This window comes from Vespula pensylvanica, chromosome 15, assembly GCF_014466175.1.
Source record: "Vespula pensylvanica isolate Volc-1 chromosome 15, ASM1446617v1, whole genome shotgun sequence".
In the NCBI taxonomy this organism is placed as follows: domain Eukaryota; kingdom Metazoa; phylum Arthropoda; class Insecta; order Hymenoptera; family Vespidae; genus Vespula; species Vespula pensylvanica.
This window is the reverse complement of record NC_057699.1, coordinates 3,272,215-3,285,044: the sequence shown is the minus strand read 5'-3', so window position 1 is coordinate 3,285,044 and position 12,830 is coordinate 3,272,215. Positions and strand designations below refer to the sequence as shown.

General features: G+C 28.3%; 3 protein-coding genes across 3 annotated transcripts; 1 reads left to right on the top strand and 2 right to left on the bottom strand.

Annotated features, from left to right (window-relative positions):
* Window positions 1-752: 752 nt before the first annotated feature.
* Window positions 753-2,441, bottom strand: LOC122634618 (dnaJ protein P58IPK homolog B). Its single transcript, XM_043823725.1, has 2 exons — window positions 1,824-2,441; window positions 753-1,516 (listed from the first exon to the last, which is right to left on the bottom strand). The coding sequence occupies exons 1-2, from the start codon at window positions 2,406-2,408 to the stop codon at window positions 1,214-1,216; spliced, it is 888 nt and encodes a 295-aa protein (XP_043679660.1). The 5' UTR covers window positions 2,409-2,441; the 3' UTR covers window positions 753-1,213.
* A 2,325-nt stretch (window positions 2,442-4,766) lies between these two features.
* On the top strand, window positions 4,767-7,324 carry LOC122634610 (START domain-containing protein 10-like). The gene is made up of 8 exons (XM_043823710.1): window positions 4,767-5,127; window positions 5,204-5,424; window positions 5,744-5,920; window positions 6,002-6,149; window positions 6,230-6,382; window positions 6,453-6,577; window positions 6,640-6,762; window positions 6,876-7,324. The coding sequence occupies exons 3-8, from the start codon at window positions 5,765-5,767 to the stop codon at window positions 6,978-6,980; spliced, it is 810 nt and encodes a 269-aa protein (XP_043679645.1). The 5' UTR covers window positions 4,767-5,127; window positions 5,204-5,424; window positions 5,744-5,764; the 3' UTR covers window positions 6,981-7,324.
* A 1,488-nt stretch (window positions 7,325-8,812) lies between these two features.
* Window positions 8,813-12,201, bottom strand: LOC122634617 (acylphosphatase-2). The gene is made up of 3 exons (XM_043823724.1): window positions 11,826-12,201; window positions 10,851-10,977; window positions 8,813-9,122 (listed from the first exon to the last, which is right to left on the bottom strand). Exons 1-3 carry the CDS (start codon window positions 11,896-11,898, stop codon window positions 9,008-9,010), a joined length of 315 nt encoding a protein of 104 aa, XP_043679659.1. The 5' UTR covers window positions 11,899-12,201; the 3' UTR covers window positions 8,813-9,007.
* Between the last annotated feature and the right edge of the window lie 629 nt (window positions 12,202-12,830).

Below are 12,830 nucleotides of genomic sequence, written 5' to 3'. Positions count from 1 at the left end.
TCGGTAGTACTTGCGTAATATTGAAGTCTATGTCTCAATTATATCTAAAATCTGTAACTAAATTATATGTGTTATCTAAATTCTATAACTGAATTGTTTATATAATCATATTATGCAAGTACTACCGGGCGGATGGCTGCATATTTCAATGTTTTTCCAAAGTCTCTTTTTTGTCTAATTTTAGCTGTAATTTTTATTTCCTCAAAACCTATATCTGAAGTTCTTTACTCTACTCTAATGAAAAATAGTAATAAGCTGAATGTAGATATCTTCTATAATCGATGGGAATTCTTGCACTATTTTTCAGCGCCAGTAATTTAATGTATGTAGATATACTCATATACATTCGAAAGTTTGAATTATGATCTTTTAAAACTCAAATATAATTGTCCGGCAATTAAGTTTTTTAAATTCAATATCAATTACTTTTTTGTATCCATTGGTAGAATCGGCTGTCTGTTCTATTTGGTTGTTATATATTTGATATAAATGTCGTTTTGCACATCGATTTTGGACTACTGAAGAAAATCATTTCGGCCACATTCTAGGTAGATTTATTTCATTTGCACGAAATTTAAGAATTATATTATTGCATATGTATTATTGTCTTTGTAGGAAATAAGCGAACATTAATTTTTCAAACAATGTATGTTTTTCATTGCACATTTTATACTTTTTAAATTACATTCTAATTCATGAATATACATTTTAATTATTCAATATAAATATATTAATGCAAGCACAGAATATTCTTAACATTTAGAGAAATGTTTTATTATTACTTTACGTTTATTTAAAATTTTAAAATTTTAAATTCTTAGTTTTATTCTTACTGATATGTATACAATTATTTAAATTGGGTTGCATGTCTTACGTCTAAAAAAGAACATAGCATACTACCAGGGGCATACATTTAAAGTTAATTTTAATATTATAGATAGTGCTTTGAATTTCAATCATCGATAGGATGTACATTTATGTACATATGGTTATCTATGTATAGGGGTTCTTCTCTCATGCGCATACAAATGTTATTTATCAGAGACTATTTTTACATAGGTATTCTGTTATTAAAATAGTTTAATCAAATGAATCGTCGAACGTATAGTACTATGAAAAATATTTCGAATAAGATGTAATTAAATGCTAAATTCTATAAGATATAGATGTAATAACTTAGATATATTAAAATGAAATATTACAATGATTTCTGTTAACCATTATTTAATATATTTCGTATCGCATCTTTCGCTTTCTGTACTCCTAAGCGAAATTGTCCAAACTCTGGTCGCATTCTCATTCCGCGGTAATAATATACCAGACTCATCTCAAAATCACCGAGATAATATAAAGCTTCCGCTTTATAATAAACTGCACGAGCGTTTACCGAATCTTTTAATTTACATTGCAACGCAGTTTCAGCATCCTGCAATGCGTTTTGTGGATTGCCCAATAGAAGATAACATCTGCTTCGTGCTATCAATGCATTAGTATCATTAGGACTCAATTCCAATGCCTTGAAAAAGAAAATATATAAAATATAATATATATAATATACATGCGTGTGTGTGTGTGTACATTATGTTCTTTTTTTGAATCAACCACAATATATCTTAAATAAAAAATATCTCATACAAAAAAAACAACGGTAGTATTTTTTAATAAATAAATTCTTTACGCTTTACTTATTAAGAAATAAAGAAATAATAACTCTTATTAGAGAGCAAGGAAAAGTAAAAAGTATTTAATTTATAAGATGTTAAACGATTAAAAATGAAATTATTTGTGAATATTATATGCATATTTGAGATTTTTCTCTGAACCTTATTTATAAAATTAAATGCTACATTGACATTGCCAAGTCGCATTTCTCGTTTTCCTAATTCTAGAATAGAGCCGGGCTCAGCCATATCTGAAAGTAATGGACTCTTAATGCGGTCTAACCGCTTTTTTTGCTTTAAGGATTGTTTAATATCCTTGCTGCCCATATTAACGGCAGCGGCACGATCTTTATCCGTATAAATCTCTTCCTGACGTTGAGCAACATTATTTCTTTGCTTTATTCGAGATTTTTGCATCTGCACTTGAACTTCTATGAATGACGTATCGGTTTTTCTTTTAACTCGTTTATTAGTTTTTTTTATTTTATTAGAATCGCCATTAGCTGCATCTTCATTATCAAAATCATCATTTCCTTCATTTTTTCCAAGGCAGTGCCTCGTATGTGTTTTCTTATTTACATTCTTAGATTCTTCATTGGATTGTTTCGTGTCTGTATCATCGATACCAATACTTACGTAACTTTGCAAAAGACTGTGTTCGTGTAACGTAGGATTTAATATATCGTTTACTTGTAACTCCACAGAATTAAATACCGATGTATTATACTCGTTGTCTGTCTCACTCATTTTCTTTTTTTTTTTTTTCTTCTTATCACACTTTCTTTACTTGTATTTTAGTAATAATATTTTTTTACACAATGTTTTTTTCTTAACGTTAAATACATACATGTAGATATGTATATAAATATGCGATATTTAATTTTCTATTAAACAAATATATATATATACATATCATAAATTAGTCACTAAAATACAGCAAACGAGTTTATTAGAAACCATCTTGTACAAGTAACAAGAACTCCATAATGCACCTGTGGGTTGAAACTACTGGTACGTGTGATTATCGACACCTTTACAGGTGGCTCGTTGCCTTAGAAACAGTCAACAACGCGTCACATTCCACACGTCCCCATATGTGGACGTGTAACTAGGTAGATACATATATAAATTTTCCTTAAGTAACTTGCACCACCTATTCCAAAATCAGTAGCTGTTAGACACCCTTCTGCGTTACGATTAAGTGATATTGTTGCTCACAAAAGGGTAAATATATATTCTGTATAATTGATGTTAATAATCATTCATTGATTGAGAAAATTGCGTACATATATATTTTAAATCTTTTTAATAATTTTTTATACATTTTTGTACTTTGATTTTATTAAACCTTTAAATATATTTATTTATCTTATCGTGTTTTCTTTCTCATATTAATACGTACAATTTACTACATCATTTTTAATTTATTTATTTCTTATTATTTCATTGTAGTTAATTTACCGGCGATTAATCGTTTATAACATATTTCGTATTAGTAATATAAATCCTACATTTTATTATTTTTTTTTTGTTTAGTTTTTTCTTCCTTCCTTCTTTGTACATTTCTATTTGTTTCTTTTTAATAATCATATATATATATATATATATATATATATATATATATATACACACACACATACACGCGCGCGCGATTTCTTTTTTTTCTTATTGTCGTTCTATTTTTAAAATCTTTCCTTGCTCCGAAATTAAAACGTTTACGATATTATTTTTATTATTTTTACGATTGTATTTATTTACCTGATTATATAAAAGCATAGCTTCATTGTAATTTTCACTTTTTACATGAACTGCAGCCTCGTCTACTCTTAGCTTAGCCTCTATAACATTTGTTGTACGTTTCACTTTTGTTGGCATCCTTTAAATCGATTCTTTATAACCATGCGATGTATATAATACACATGATGCACACTTGTTGATATAGAACATAGAATGTAGTGTGTTAAGTAATATTATTCCTGAAATTAAAAATATCAAAACTATGAACATTTATTTCGATTTAATTCTATATTTTTTATAATCTATTTCTATTACTTTTTATAATATAAATTATAATATATTAGTTAACTCTTGTTTCTGGATATTGATTTTTTAATTTAAAAATAACATATTTTTGAAATAATAATATATATGTATATAATAATGGCCCAATTTCAATTCGTATATGTATATAATAAAATTAATTTTATAAATGTTAAATTGTACAATGGCTGACCATACCAATTACGAAGAGTATCAAATAAACTTACAATAATAACAGTGTCCATTGAATATTAATTCGATGTACATCGACTATGAATTCTTGTGCATACTTGTTACATTATCTTTTTTATAAATAAACAAATTATCACAAAGATAACGTTTAAAAAGACTTAATTATCTTGGATTATGACATCAATGCTTTGATTACTGACGCAGGTTTTCTGCCTATACTTTACGTAACTTCCCTACCGCTAGGATTAAAAAAATAATCAATAAAGAAATGCTAGAAGGGATAAGCGAATCGGCACATTGAATCTTGCCCAATCATACGTGTAAACAATATTGTCAACACGTAGCTAACTTCACTTTGGTATTATTTAAATCCCCCATTAATAATGTATATACATATATATGTACAGTATCAACTCGTCTTTATTTGTATCAAAATATTAACACTTGTTTAATAAAACGTGTAATTTGTTTGTTTTATGAATGGATCTCTTTTTTCATAATTACCATTTATTTTATTTTTCTACGAATCATCATTATGTATGCATATACAGAAATATGCAAAATTATTTATTATTTCTTACTATTTCTATGATTTTACTTACAAAGAGATACGCAAATAAATATAATTAGAAAATGATGTCTGATGTAAGTATCGACAAATATATTATACGTTCTTTGATAAAATATTAAAATTTATTTTGTTCATCTTCTAACTTTCCATTAGCAGAACAAATAAAGATAAGAAGGAATAATTTTCTTTAATAAACATATCGTTATCCATTGTAATTTGATCACATAACCTATTACACAATTATATGGTAAATTAATATTTGTAAAGTTTAAAACTTTGTTTCTCCAAGAAAATAATTGATAACCAAGTAGTATAACATATAAGTAAGTAGCATAGAAAAAAGTTCAAATGTACCAATCAAGAACGTTGATAAGTAAAGAATGCTTGCTGATTGGTAATTTTCGAGTAAATGCGCGAAATATCAAATTTGATTAGAAATAACTCGTCTAGAGAGCAATTATTATAAATATCATTACAAATTTATATTCTGATTAATGAAAGTAAAATAAAATTCGAACAATTTTAATCATTTTAAATTTCCTTCGCAATGGAGAAAGCAATATGGCGGAATTGTAATTGGTACTACGATGGCGTATGTTAGCATTATCTTTGGAGAAATGATCTTACGTGTCACGAATTAATGTTTCTTAACATAAAAAGAAGGTAATTATAATAATATAAAATAATAATTTATCAAAGATTATTTTTTTTTCTCATACGTCCTGGACGTTATTTGCAGGATGTGAACATTATAGGTATTTATCAACTAACCTGTCAATTCTGCGCCGTACCGGTGCGACAGGTATAGTTTGTCAGCTTTTGTGATGAGAATTGTCGATGAATTTTATAGAATTGGCCTAATCATTATAATTAATAACGAACGTTTTAAGATAAAATCGAAAATGATGTGATTTCACTGTCATTATTTTAACATAATAATTTCCACCAGTCGATGAAAAGGTTAGTGTGTCATATATTTATATCTTTACCTATCTCATTAAATGGAGACATATTTCGATGATTTTCCGATTATAAACAGAATTGAATCAAATAAATGATGTTTAATGATAAAAATAATAATAATAATAAATATAACATTTTATAATTTATAAAAATTACCATTTTTCTAAATTTTTCTCGTTTCAATCAAATTATTGAATTCTTGATGAAATTTGTGTATGTATGAACATACACAGTGATGTGTACACAAATACATATATACACATCAATAAAATAAATATATCAATTCATTCAATTACTATTCCAATTATTTTTTTAGAAACTAAAAATTTTATTAAAAATGGAGATTGGTGTTGTTAAGATCGCAGAGGATAAAGATTTTGAGAAGTTGAAACAGCTCTATGATAATAATAATGATTGGAAATTAGATTATAATAAGCCAGATTTGTCCGTTTGGACAAAGACTGTTCCTGGTATTAGTTTTAAAATGGTAAAGGTAAGTTTTAAGATCTAATCAAGTTATTTTATAAAAATTAAAATTATATCTAATATTATATTACGGATTATTATGTTGTAGATTAGAACAAGATTTTCTGATATTATGCCAGAAACCTTATATGATGTTTTACATGATCCTGACTATAGGAAAGTTTGGGATACTCATATGATTGAATCAAAAGATATAGGATTTTTTAATCCAAATAATGACATAGGATATTATTCTAGTTAGTATTATTTGTTTTATGATTATAATCTATGGTTTGTATTAGCAATTATATTAGATATAAATGATTTGAATCTTTAGTGTCTTGTGCATCTCCATTGAAAAACAGAGATTTTATATTACAACGTTCGTGGCTTGATACTGGAGGAGAGCAACTCATCATAAATCATTCCGTTTATCATAAAGACTACCCACCTAGAAAACATTTTATTAGAGCAACATCTTATTTGACAGGTACAGTTTTATCAATTTTTATGATAAAATTTATCACTTGTCATATGTATAATTAAATAAAATATTCAAGGTTATATTGTAAGACCTTCCCGAAATGGAGATGGTTCAGAATTGGGTTACGTATCTCATACAGATCCACATGGAAAAATACCTGTATGGTTAATGAATAAAGTTACTCAAATATTTGCACCAAAGGTAAAATATTTTTTATCATAATAAATCATTCAATTATAAATAATTTATTCAAATTGAAACAGATGGTGAAAAAGTTACATAAGGCTGCTTTGGGATATCTAGATTGGAAGGTCCAAAATAACCCAAATTATAAACCATGGCACTTTCCAGAACAGATAACAGCACCACGAATACGAATAGAGGATGTAAGTTTATAAATTATAACATGTTTGTGAAATAGGATATATCTGTTTTTATTAATAGATGGATATATTCGATTAAAATTAGAATCTAGCTAATATTCGATTTATCATTATAGTGCGTTAAATCTACAGAAGAAAAAAATTCCAAAGCTAATTATGTTGATGAGTCTGAATTGAAAGAGATACCTCATAAACAATCTACAATAATGGACAATGATTAATATCTCGTAGTATTGATGTAGATCTTTGCATAGATAAGAGTAGAACTATATAGTATAGTCTGTTAGGTACACACTTGCAAAGTGCAAATCATGTGTACGTTTTTGAGAGGACAAAAGTTTATGATGTAACTACTGAAGTTTTACACTCCGCATTGCGCCTTGTTGGCTACTATTTTTAAATGATGATGTTATAAAGGACAAATTTTATCATGGCCTGCTTTACATTAAGTGCTAATTTAAGCTTTTTATAAATGAATCCTACGTATTGTTATAATATAAAATATAGTTCTATCTATTTCCAAAGAGAATTTAAGGAAATGCACAATATAGAGAATATATAGTTATCACTTTGATCTCTTTACTACCTTACATTTTCTGAATATTTTAGGATTCTTATATATTGCATTTATATTAAACTATTATATATGTATTTTAACTGAAGAAACCACTTATCTCATATATTGTGTGTTTCTCATTAGTTATTATTAATATTCTCTTAACTGAACGAGTAAAGATGGTTTATGCCAGCTATATATAATAAAGCGTTATATTTTAAAGTGATATACTGTGATTATAGTGCAAATAATCTTATTATGTTTCTTGTTGAAACAGAAATCAAAACGTAGCTGCAACATTTTTACAACAATTTTCTTCCTTATGGCAAACATTCCGCCAATAGTGTTCATATTTATTCTATTAATTTAAAGAGCTTTACCTAAAATATTATTATTAACTAAAATAAAGCTTAACACATTTATTCTGAATTCTAATTTAAATAATTTTAAACGATCTTATAATGTGTGTAAGTAAAAGAAAAAGATAAATATAATAATTTGTTAAAAATATTAATATAGTCTGATAATAATGTGCTTCATATTTGCAAAAAAATTTATGATAAAGATTTCAATTTAAAAAAGACTTATTCACAGATTGTATTATTATCTACTAATGATAAAGTTTTTTACAATATTTCAAAAATTATTATATATACACGAGTTTAAATACTGTATCTGAAAAAGTAAAGTGAATTTTTTAAGATTTATTACCAACATAATTTATTCATTTTATCGATTTCCATACTTCTTTATAAAAGAATGGCTTCTAAAATCAAACTTAAGCGACCTAAATATATATATATATACACATATATACATATATGTCTATTATACTACATATATATATAGTTTGATAATGGATCTGTATTCGACTATTACATATATAATGTTATATTAAATGTTATTTTTTTCTTGTAAAATAGCTGTTTCTTATAAAGGTTATATTAATATATATATATATATAATCTAAGTCATTGTAGTATCATATAGTCTGTACAAAAATTAAAGAAATAGAGGTTTTCCACAAAATTGTTCATAATTTATAACATGATTCCTATATCCTAAGATCGAAAATATAATGAAACAATTGATACAAAGGACAGAAGAGAAAATGGAAAAAAACCATGACAAGAACAAAGAAATTTTTAAATCTTAAAATTTTCCAGGGAACATAGAACGGTAATAAGAATAATTAATATATCATTACCATTGATTTTAAAATGTAAATAAAATCTTTCATCTATAGCGGGAAAGTCATTCTTAGAAATTTAAAAAATTCATTATACGATACGCCATCTAGATACGCGCGCTTTAATTACTTTGACTGAAAGGCGCGCTCTTCGTAAGATTAAATGAATAAAGTATGAAATCGATAACATTATAAAAAGTAAAATGTATTGTTAATTATAAAATAAATTAAAAACGATGAAAGTAAAATCATAGTATCACATTTTTTTTATACTTATTTTATTTAAGACTCTTAATTGATACTTCATATTTACATATTTTTATAGAGTGTTTATAACTGACATGTACATACCTATTTACATTCATACATACACAAATGCCCCATTATAAATCATCAAACATTACATTCATTATTTCGCGAAGTAGAATTTCATATTACATATAAAAATAAATGAATTGTTTTGTTGAATTGTTGTTTTCTCTGCTTTTTTTTTTTTTTTCTTTTCAAAAACGTATAGCAAAACCTTTATATTGCGGTCTCGTGACGTTCTCCCACATTGTAAATTCGCAATGGTCAATTTCACTTCCAGGACTTCCTACCGTTGATAGCCACTGTGACCTATGAATAAAACATGAATAAAGAAACAGTAATAACAATTAACGATAATAAAAGTAAACTAAAAAATTAAAAAAACAAGTTATATATCTATCTATATTGAAATAATATATCGACATATAACAGACTAGGAACGATTTATATTGAAGCGGAAGGAAATTATTTCAAATCACAATCAAATTACGACTAAAGTCTATCATCAGTTAAATAGAACGTTGTACAGACATTTGCCGTGACGCCAATTGGCCGTTGAAATGAACTCTCGTCATCGAGCACGTGTCTCTGGTACAAGTAGTCTATACGTGTTATAACACCTTCAAGGGCCTCGAAATTATTCTTAGCTATCAAATTAGACCCAGCTTCGATTCGTACAGACATTGTATCGCATCACATACATTGATAAACAGGTAAAATGAATGATGCATATAAGTACTTACCAAAAATAACTACACCTGTTTATTACACAAAGAACAATATATAATATATATATATATATATATATATATATATATATATATAGAGAGAGAGAGAGAGAGAGAGAGAGAGAGAGAGAGAGAGAGCTGTCAGGAGCAACATGTCAGATTTAATCGTTCCTTGATTGAAATTAAAATAGCAATTAAAAAAAAAAAAAAAAAAAAAAATGAAGAAGAAAAAAAAAATCGAGAGACCGTGAATAGATCGTGAAAGTAAAATAAGTGTAAATGAAATTGACAATGGTCATCGCTTATTTTGACGGTTACGAAGAAGAAGGTTACCAGGCACTAGTCTAAGCTATTACTTCATTAAATCATCATTAAAGTCAGTCTTTGACCTAATGCTCGTTATTCGCTAATTCACAACTAAGGTCACAGGTTGTTAGATTCGTATTGTCTCATCGCATTTAAGGATCCACACAAAAAAGAATTGCGTCAATCGAAAAACTTTTTGAATTATTATTTAATCATTCACATGTTTTACGGATAAATCATCAATTTCGCGATCTAAGAACGTTCCTGTCTTTCGATATTCTATCAATTTAATATTATTAACATTAATTATCTATGCAAATATATTCTTTCAATACGTCATTTGATCGTATCGTTTATTAAAAATCGAGTTACCAAAAAAATTAAAGAAAGATTAATAGATGCACGCCGATGATAAAAAAAAAGAAAGAAGACGTCGAATGACCGTATTTCAAGGGCAGTAGTAACCTTGAAGGACTACCTTCGTTGAACCAAGATGACACTGTGCGTTCTATGCTGACATACATAGCTGAAGACGAATGACAGAGAATCGAGTCGACCCATGGTATGGGGTAACAAGCTTCTACAGCTATTATAGCACGCGTGCCTTTGGCAGCAAGATCTGATCCAGATAATTAATTGGTGCCACGGGCGATGACGTCCGCACTTCCGATTAAAATGGACCTTCTAGTAAAGAATTTTCATCTAACGATGTGATATTTCATTACCGTCAAGGGTGCTTCGCGTTCTTCTAAATCTCATGGAAAATTCGTATTTATAAAAGAAACCACGATTGCATGATACTAGGATCTTAAGGTGAACTTGAAAATATTATGGGGTACGATAAGTTAAAAGTATATCGTAAGATATTCATTGTCCATGGCAAAGAGACAAAAGTTTTTATATAAATATACATTTTTATATATCCTTTAGATTTAATCGTCATCCCCCATGCACACATACTTTTTCTATTCTAATCTTTTCATTAAAACTGGAGTAAACTTACATCTGATCGACAAGCGCACGAGGTCCTTGCATCTTTCCAAGGATCGTCCCTGTTTTACTGTTTTTAACCCAACCACAGATTCCAAGCTGCAGACATAGATCCCTCACGTATTTAGGAAAATATACACCTGTAATTGATTGTTACATATTATTATTCTTGAGTGTCATGGGAGAACGAATTTTCTTGTTAATTATTTTGTAATTTTAAGTCGAATTAATGCCTTCGAAAAATGAAAGAAACTTTACATCGATGTAAATAGATACCCCATTCCTTTCTTCGTCTCTTATCATTAATGCTACAGCGAAGATAAAGACCTGGTTAACGCGATACACGGCAAAGTATCGTTCTGTCCGCTTAGTCACGAGACAAGTGGCCATATCCGACTATTCATTTATTCTCTAGCGTTACCTCGTCTCTTAGGTCGTTGAATTCGTCTCGATCTTTTTTATTAAGGATGACGAAAGAAGAAAAAAAGTCGAAAGACAAAAGAAATTTCTTACGTGTTCTTAGATTGGATCGTTTTCAATCGTAATACCCTTTCTAAACATAAACGCAAAGACGAGTCATCGAAAATCGAGACTATTCTTTGGGGTTGAGATCTAGGCAATTGCAGAACAACTCGGTATATTTTTTGTAGCAAATTAATCTATCTAAGATCGAACTGTTTCGTAGACAGATACCAATATTGAAACGTAATTATATGTTACATACGATCGTAAACGTTTCGTAAACGATAGACGAATTTTTATGTATCATTTTATCGACGAGAAAAATATTCAATTTCAGTATACAACTTCATAATTTATTTTTTATTCATAAAAAACAAACCAGAGCAAAGAAGAAGAAATAGAGCTTTTTCGTTACACATAATATTAATTTGCAATGATCATTAATTGATAACTTAGAAAATCGATTTCATTAAAAATACGCGGACGAACGAATAGATTTCCTTAGTAATTAATTTACAATTCTTACCTTGAACTTTACCAAATACTTCGAATTCAACTGAAACCAATGGTTCGTTGCGAAGGGGATCGTCCGATGGCATTTTGCTTTATACTAATACGAATTATGTCCGGTATATAAAATTTTCTATAAATTTTATATTCGTAAACGGCACTCGTTCTCCAAAATTCGCTCCTAATTTCGTTCGACGTAATCTTTCTTTCGTTTCGTTTTCGATTTAGCGATTTATCTGATACTATTTAAATACGATTCAGCTAAAAAATTGCCCGCGATTATAACTTCCGCGTAGTTCTTTTCTTACGTTAGCTTATCTTTCGTTCGCGAACGCACTCCTTCACCTTTTACAACCACGAGGCGACTCTTTAACTTTAACCGATTCTCGTTGCACGTCGCCGCTGAGACGCCTCAAATAGATTTCCCCACTCTTCGCGAATTGCATCGAGAATCGATCGATAAATAGTCGTCCCTCGATCACACCGATCTAATACGATACACCGATACGGCTTTCTATTGATTTCTTTTTTTTTTCTTATTTTTCTTTCTTTTTTGTCTTTCCTTTTTCTTTTCACGTAATCGAACATCCATCCACCTTTAACTTCTCCCATCTCCGCCATCATCCCAACCCATTTCGCGAAGATCCACTTACGAACACGTTGTAATTTATACAAAATGGCTTATCGAGGCCGACAACCTCGTTAATATGTAAGATAGACTGATTAATCTTAAGCTATATACCGAGCGTGTCGTTTAAAACTGATGTTGCAAATATCTCGATTACTTTTAATGATAAAAACTAATTTCTCATGATGAATTATGATTCATTCGAAGGAGATCGAATATTTTTACTTGGGAGTCATGTTTCTCAAAATATACAGATCTACGATATTTCTGAAACTTGATTTTAATTTGTTAAAATAAATTAAGATAAATTTTGTGAAAAAGATCATCGTTCTAATAATTGGAATATTTTGAAAAATATAATATTCAGGTAGAAGTTTTGATCGTTATTGCATA

What these genes read in the sequence shown, in the direction of transcription:
- LOC122634617 (XM_043823724.1), bottom strand. Translation starts at nt 11,898, where the DNA reads ATGCCATCGGACGATCCCCTTCGCAACGAACCATTGGTTTCAGTTGAA. An exon ending in AGTATTTGGTAAAGTTCAAG is followed by an intron (nt 10,978 to 11,825) that starts GTAAGAATTGTA and finishes AATCAATTACAG; the next exon opens with GTGTATATTTTCCTAAATAC. An exon ending in CGTGCGCTTGTCGATCAGAT is followed by an intron (nt 9,123 to 10,850) that starts GTAAGTTTACTC and finishes TTTTATTCATAG; the next exon opens with GTCACAGTGGCTATCAACGG.
- LOC122634618 (XM_043823725.1), bottom strand. Translation starts at nt 2,408, where the DNA reads ATGAGTGAGACAGACAACGAGTATAATACATCGGTATTTAATTCTGTG. An exon ending in CATTTAATTTTATAAATAAG is followed by an intron (nt 1,517 to 1,823) that starts GTTCAGAGAAAA and finishes TTCTTTTTCAAG; the next exon opens with GCATTGGAATTGAGTCCTAA.
- LOC122634610 (XM_043823710.1), top strand. Translation starts at nt 5,765, where the DNA reads ATGGAGATTGGTGTTGTTAAGATCGCAGAGGATAAAGATTTTGAGAAG. An exon ending in TTAGTTTTAAAATGGTAAAG is followed by an intron (nt 5,921 to 6,001) that starts GTAAGTTTTAAG and finishes ATTATGTTGTAG; the next exon opens with ATTAGAACAAGATTTTCTGA. An exon ending in AGCAACATCTTATTTGACAG is followed by an intron (nt 6,383 to 6,452) that starts GTACAGTTTTAT and finishes AAAATATTCAAG; the next exon opens with GTTATATTGTAAGACCTTCC.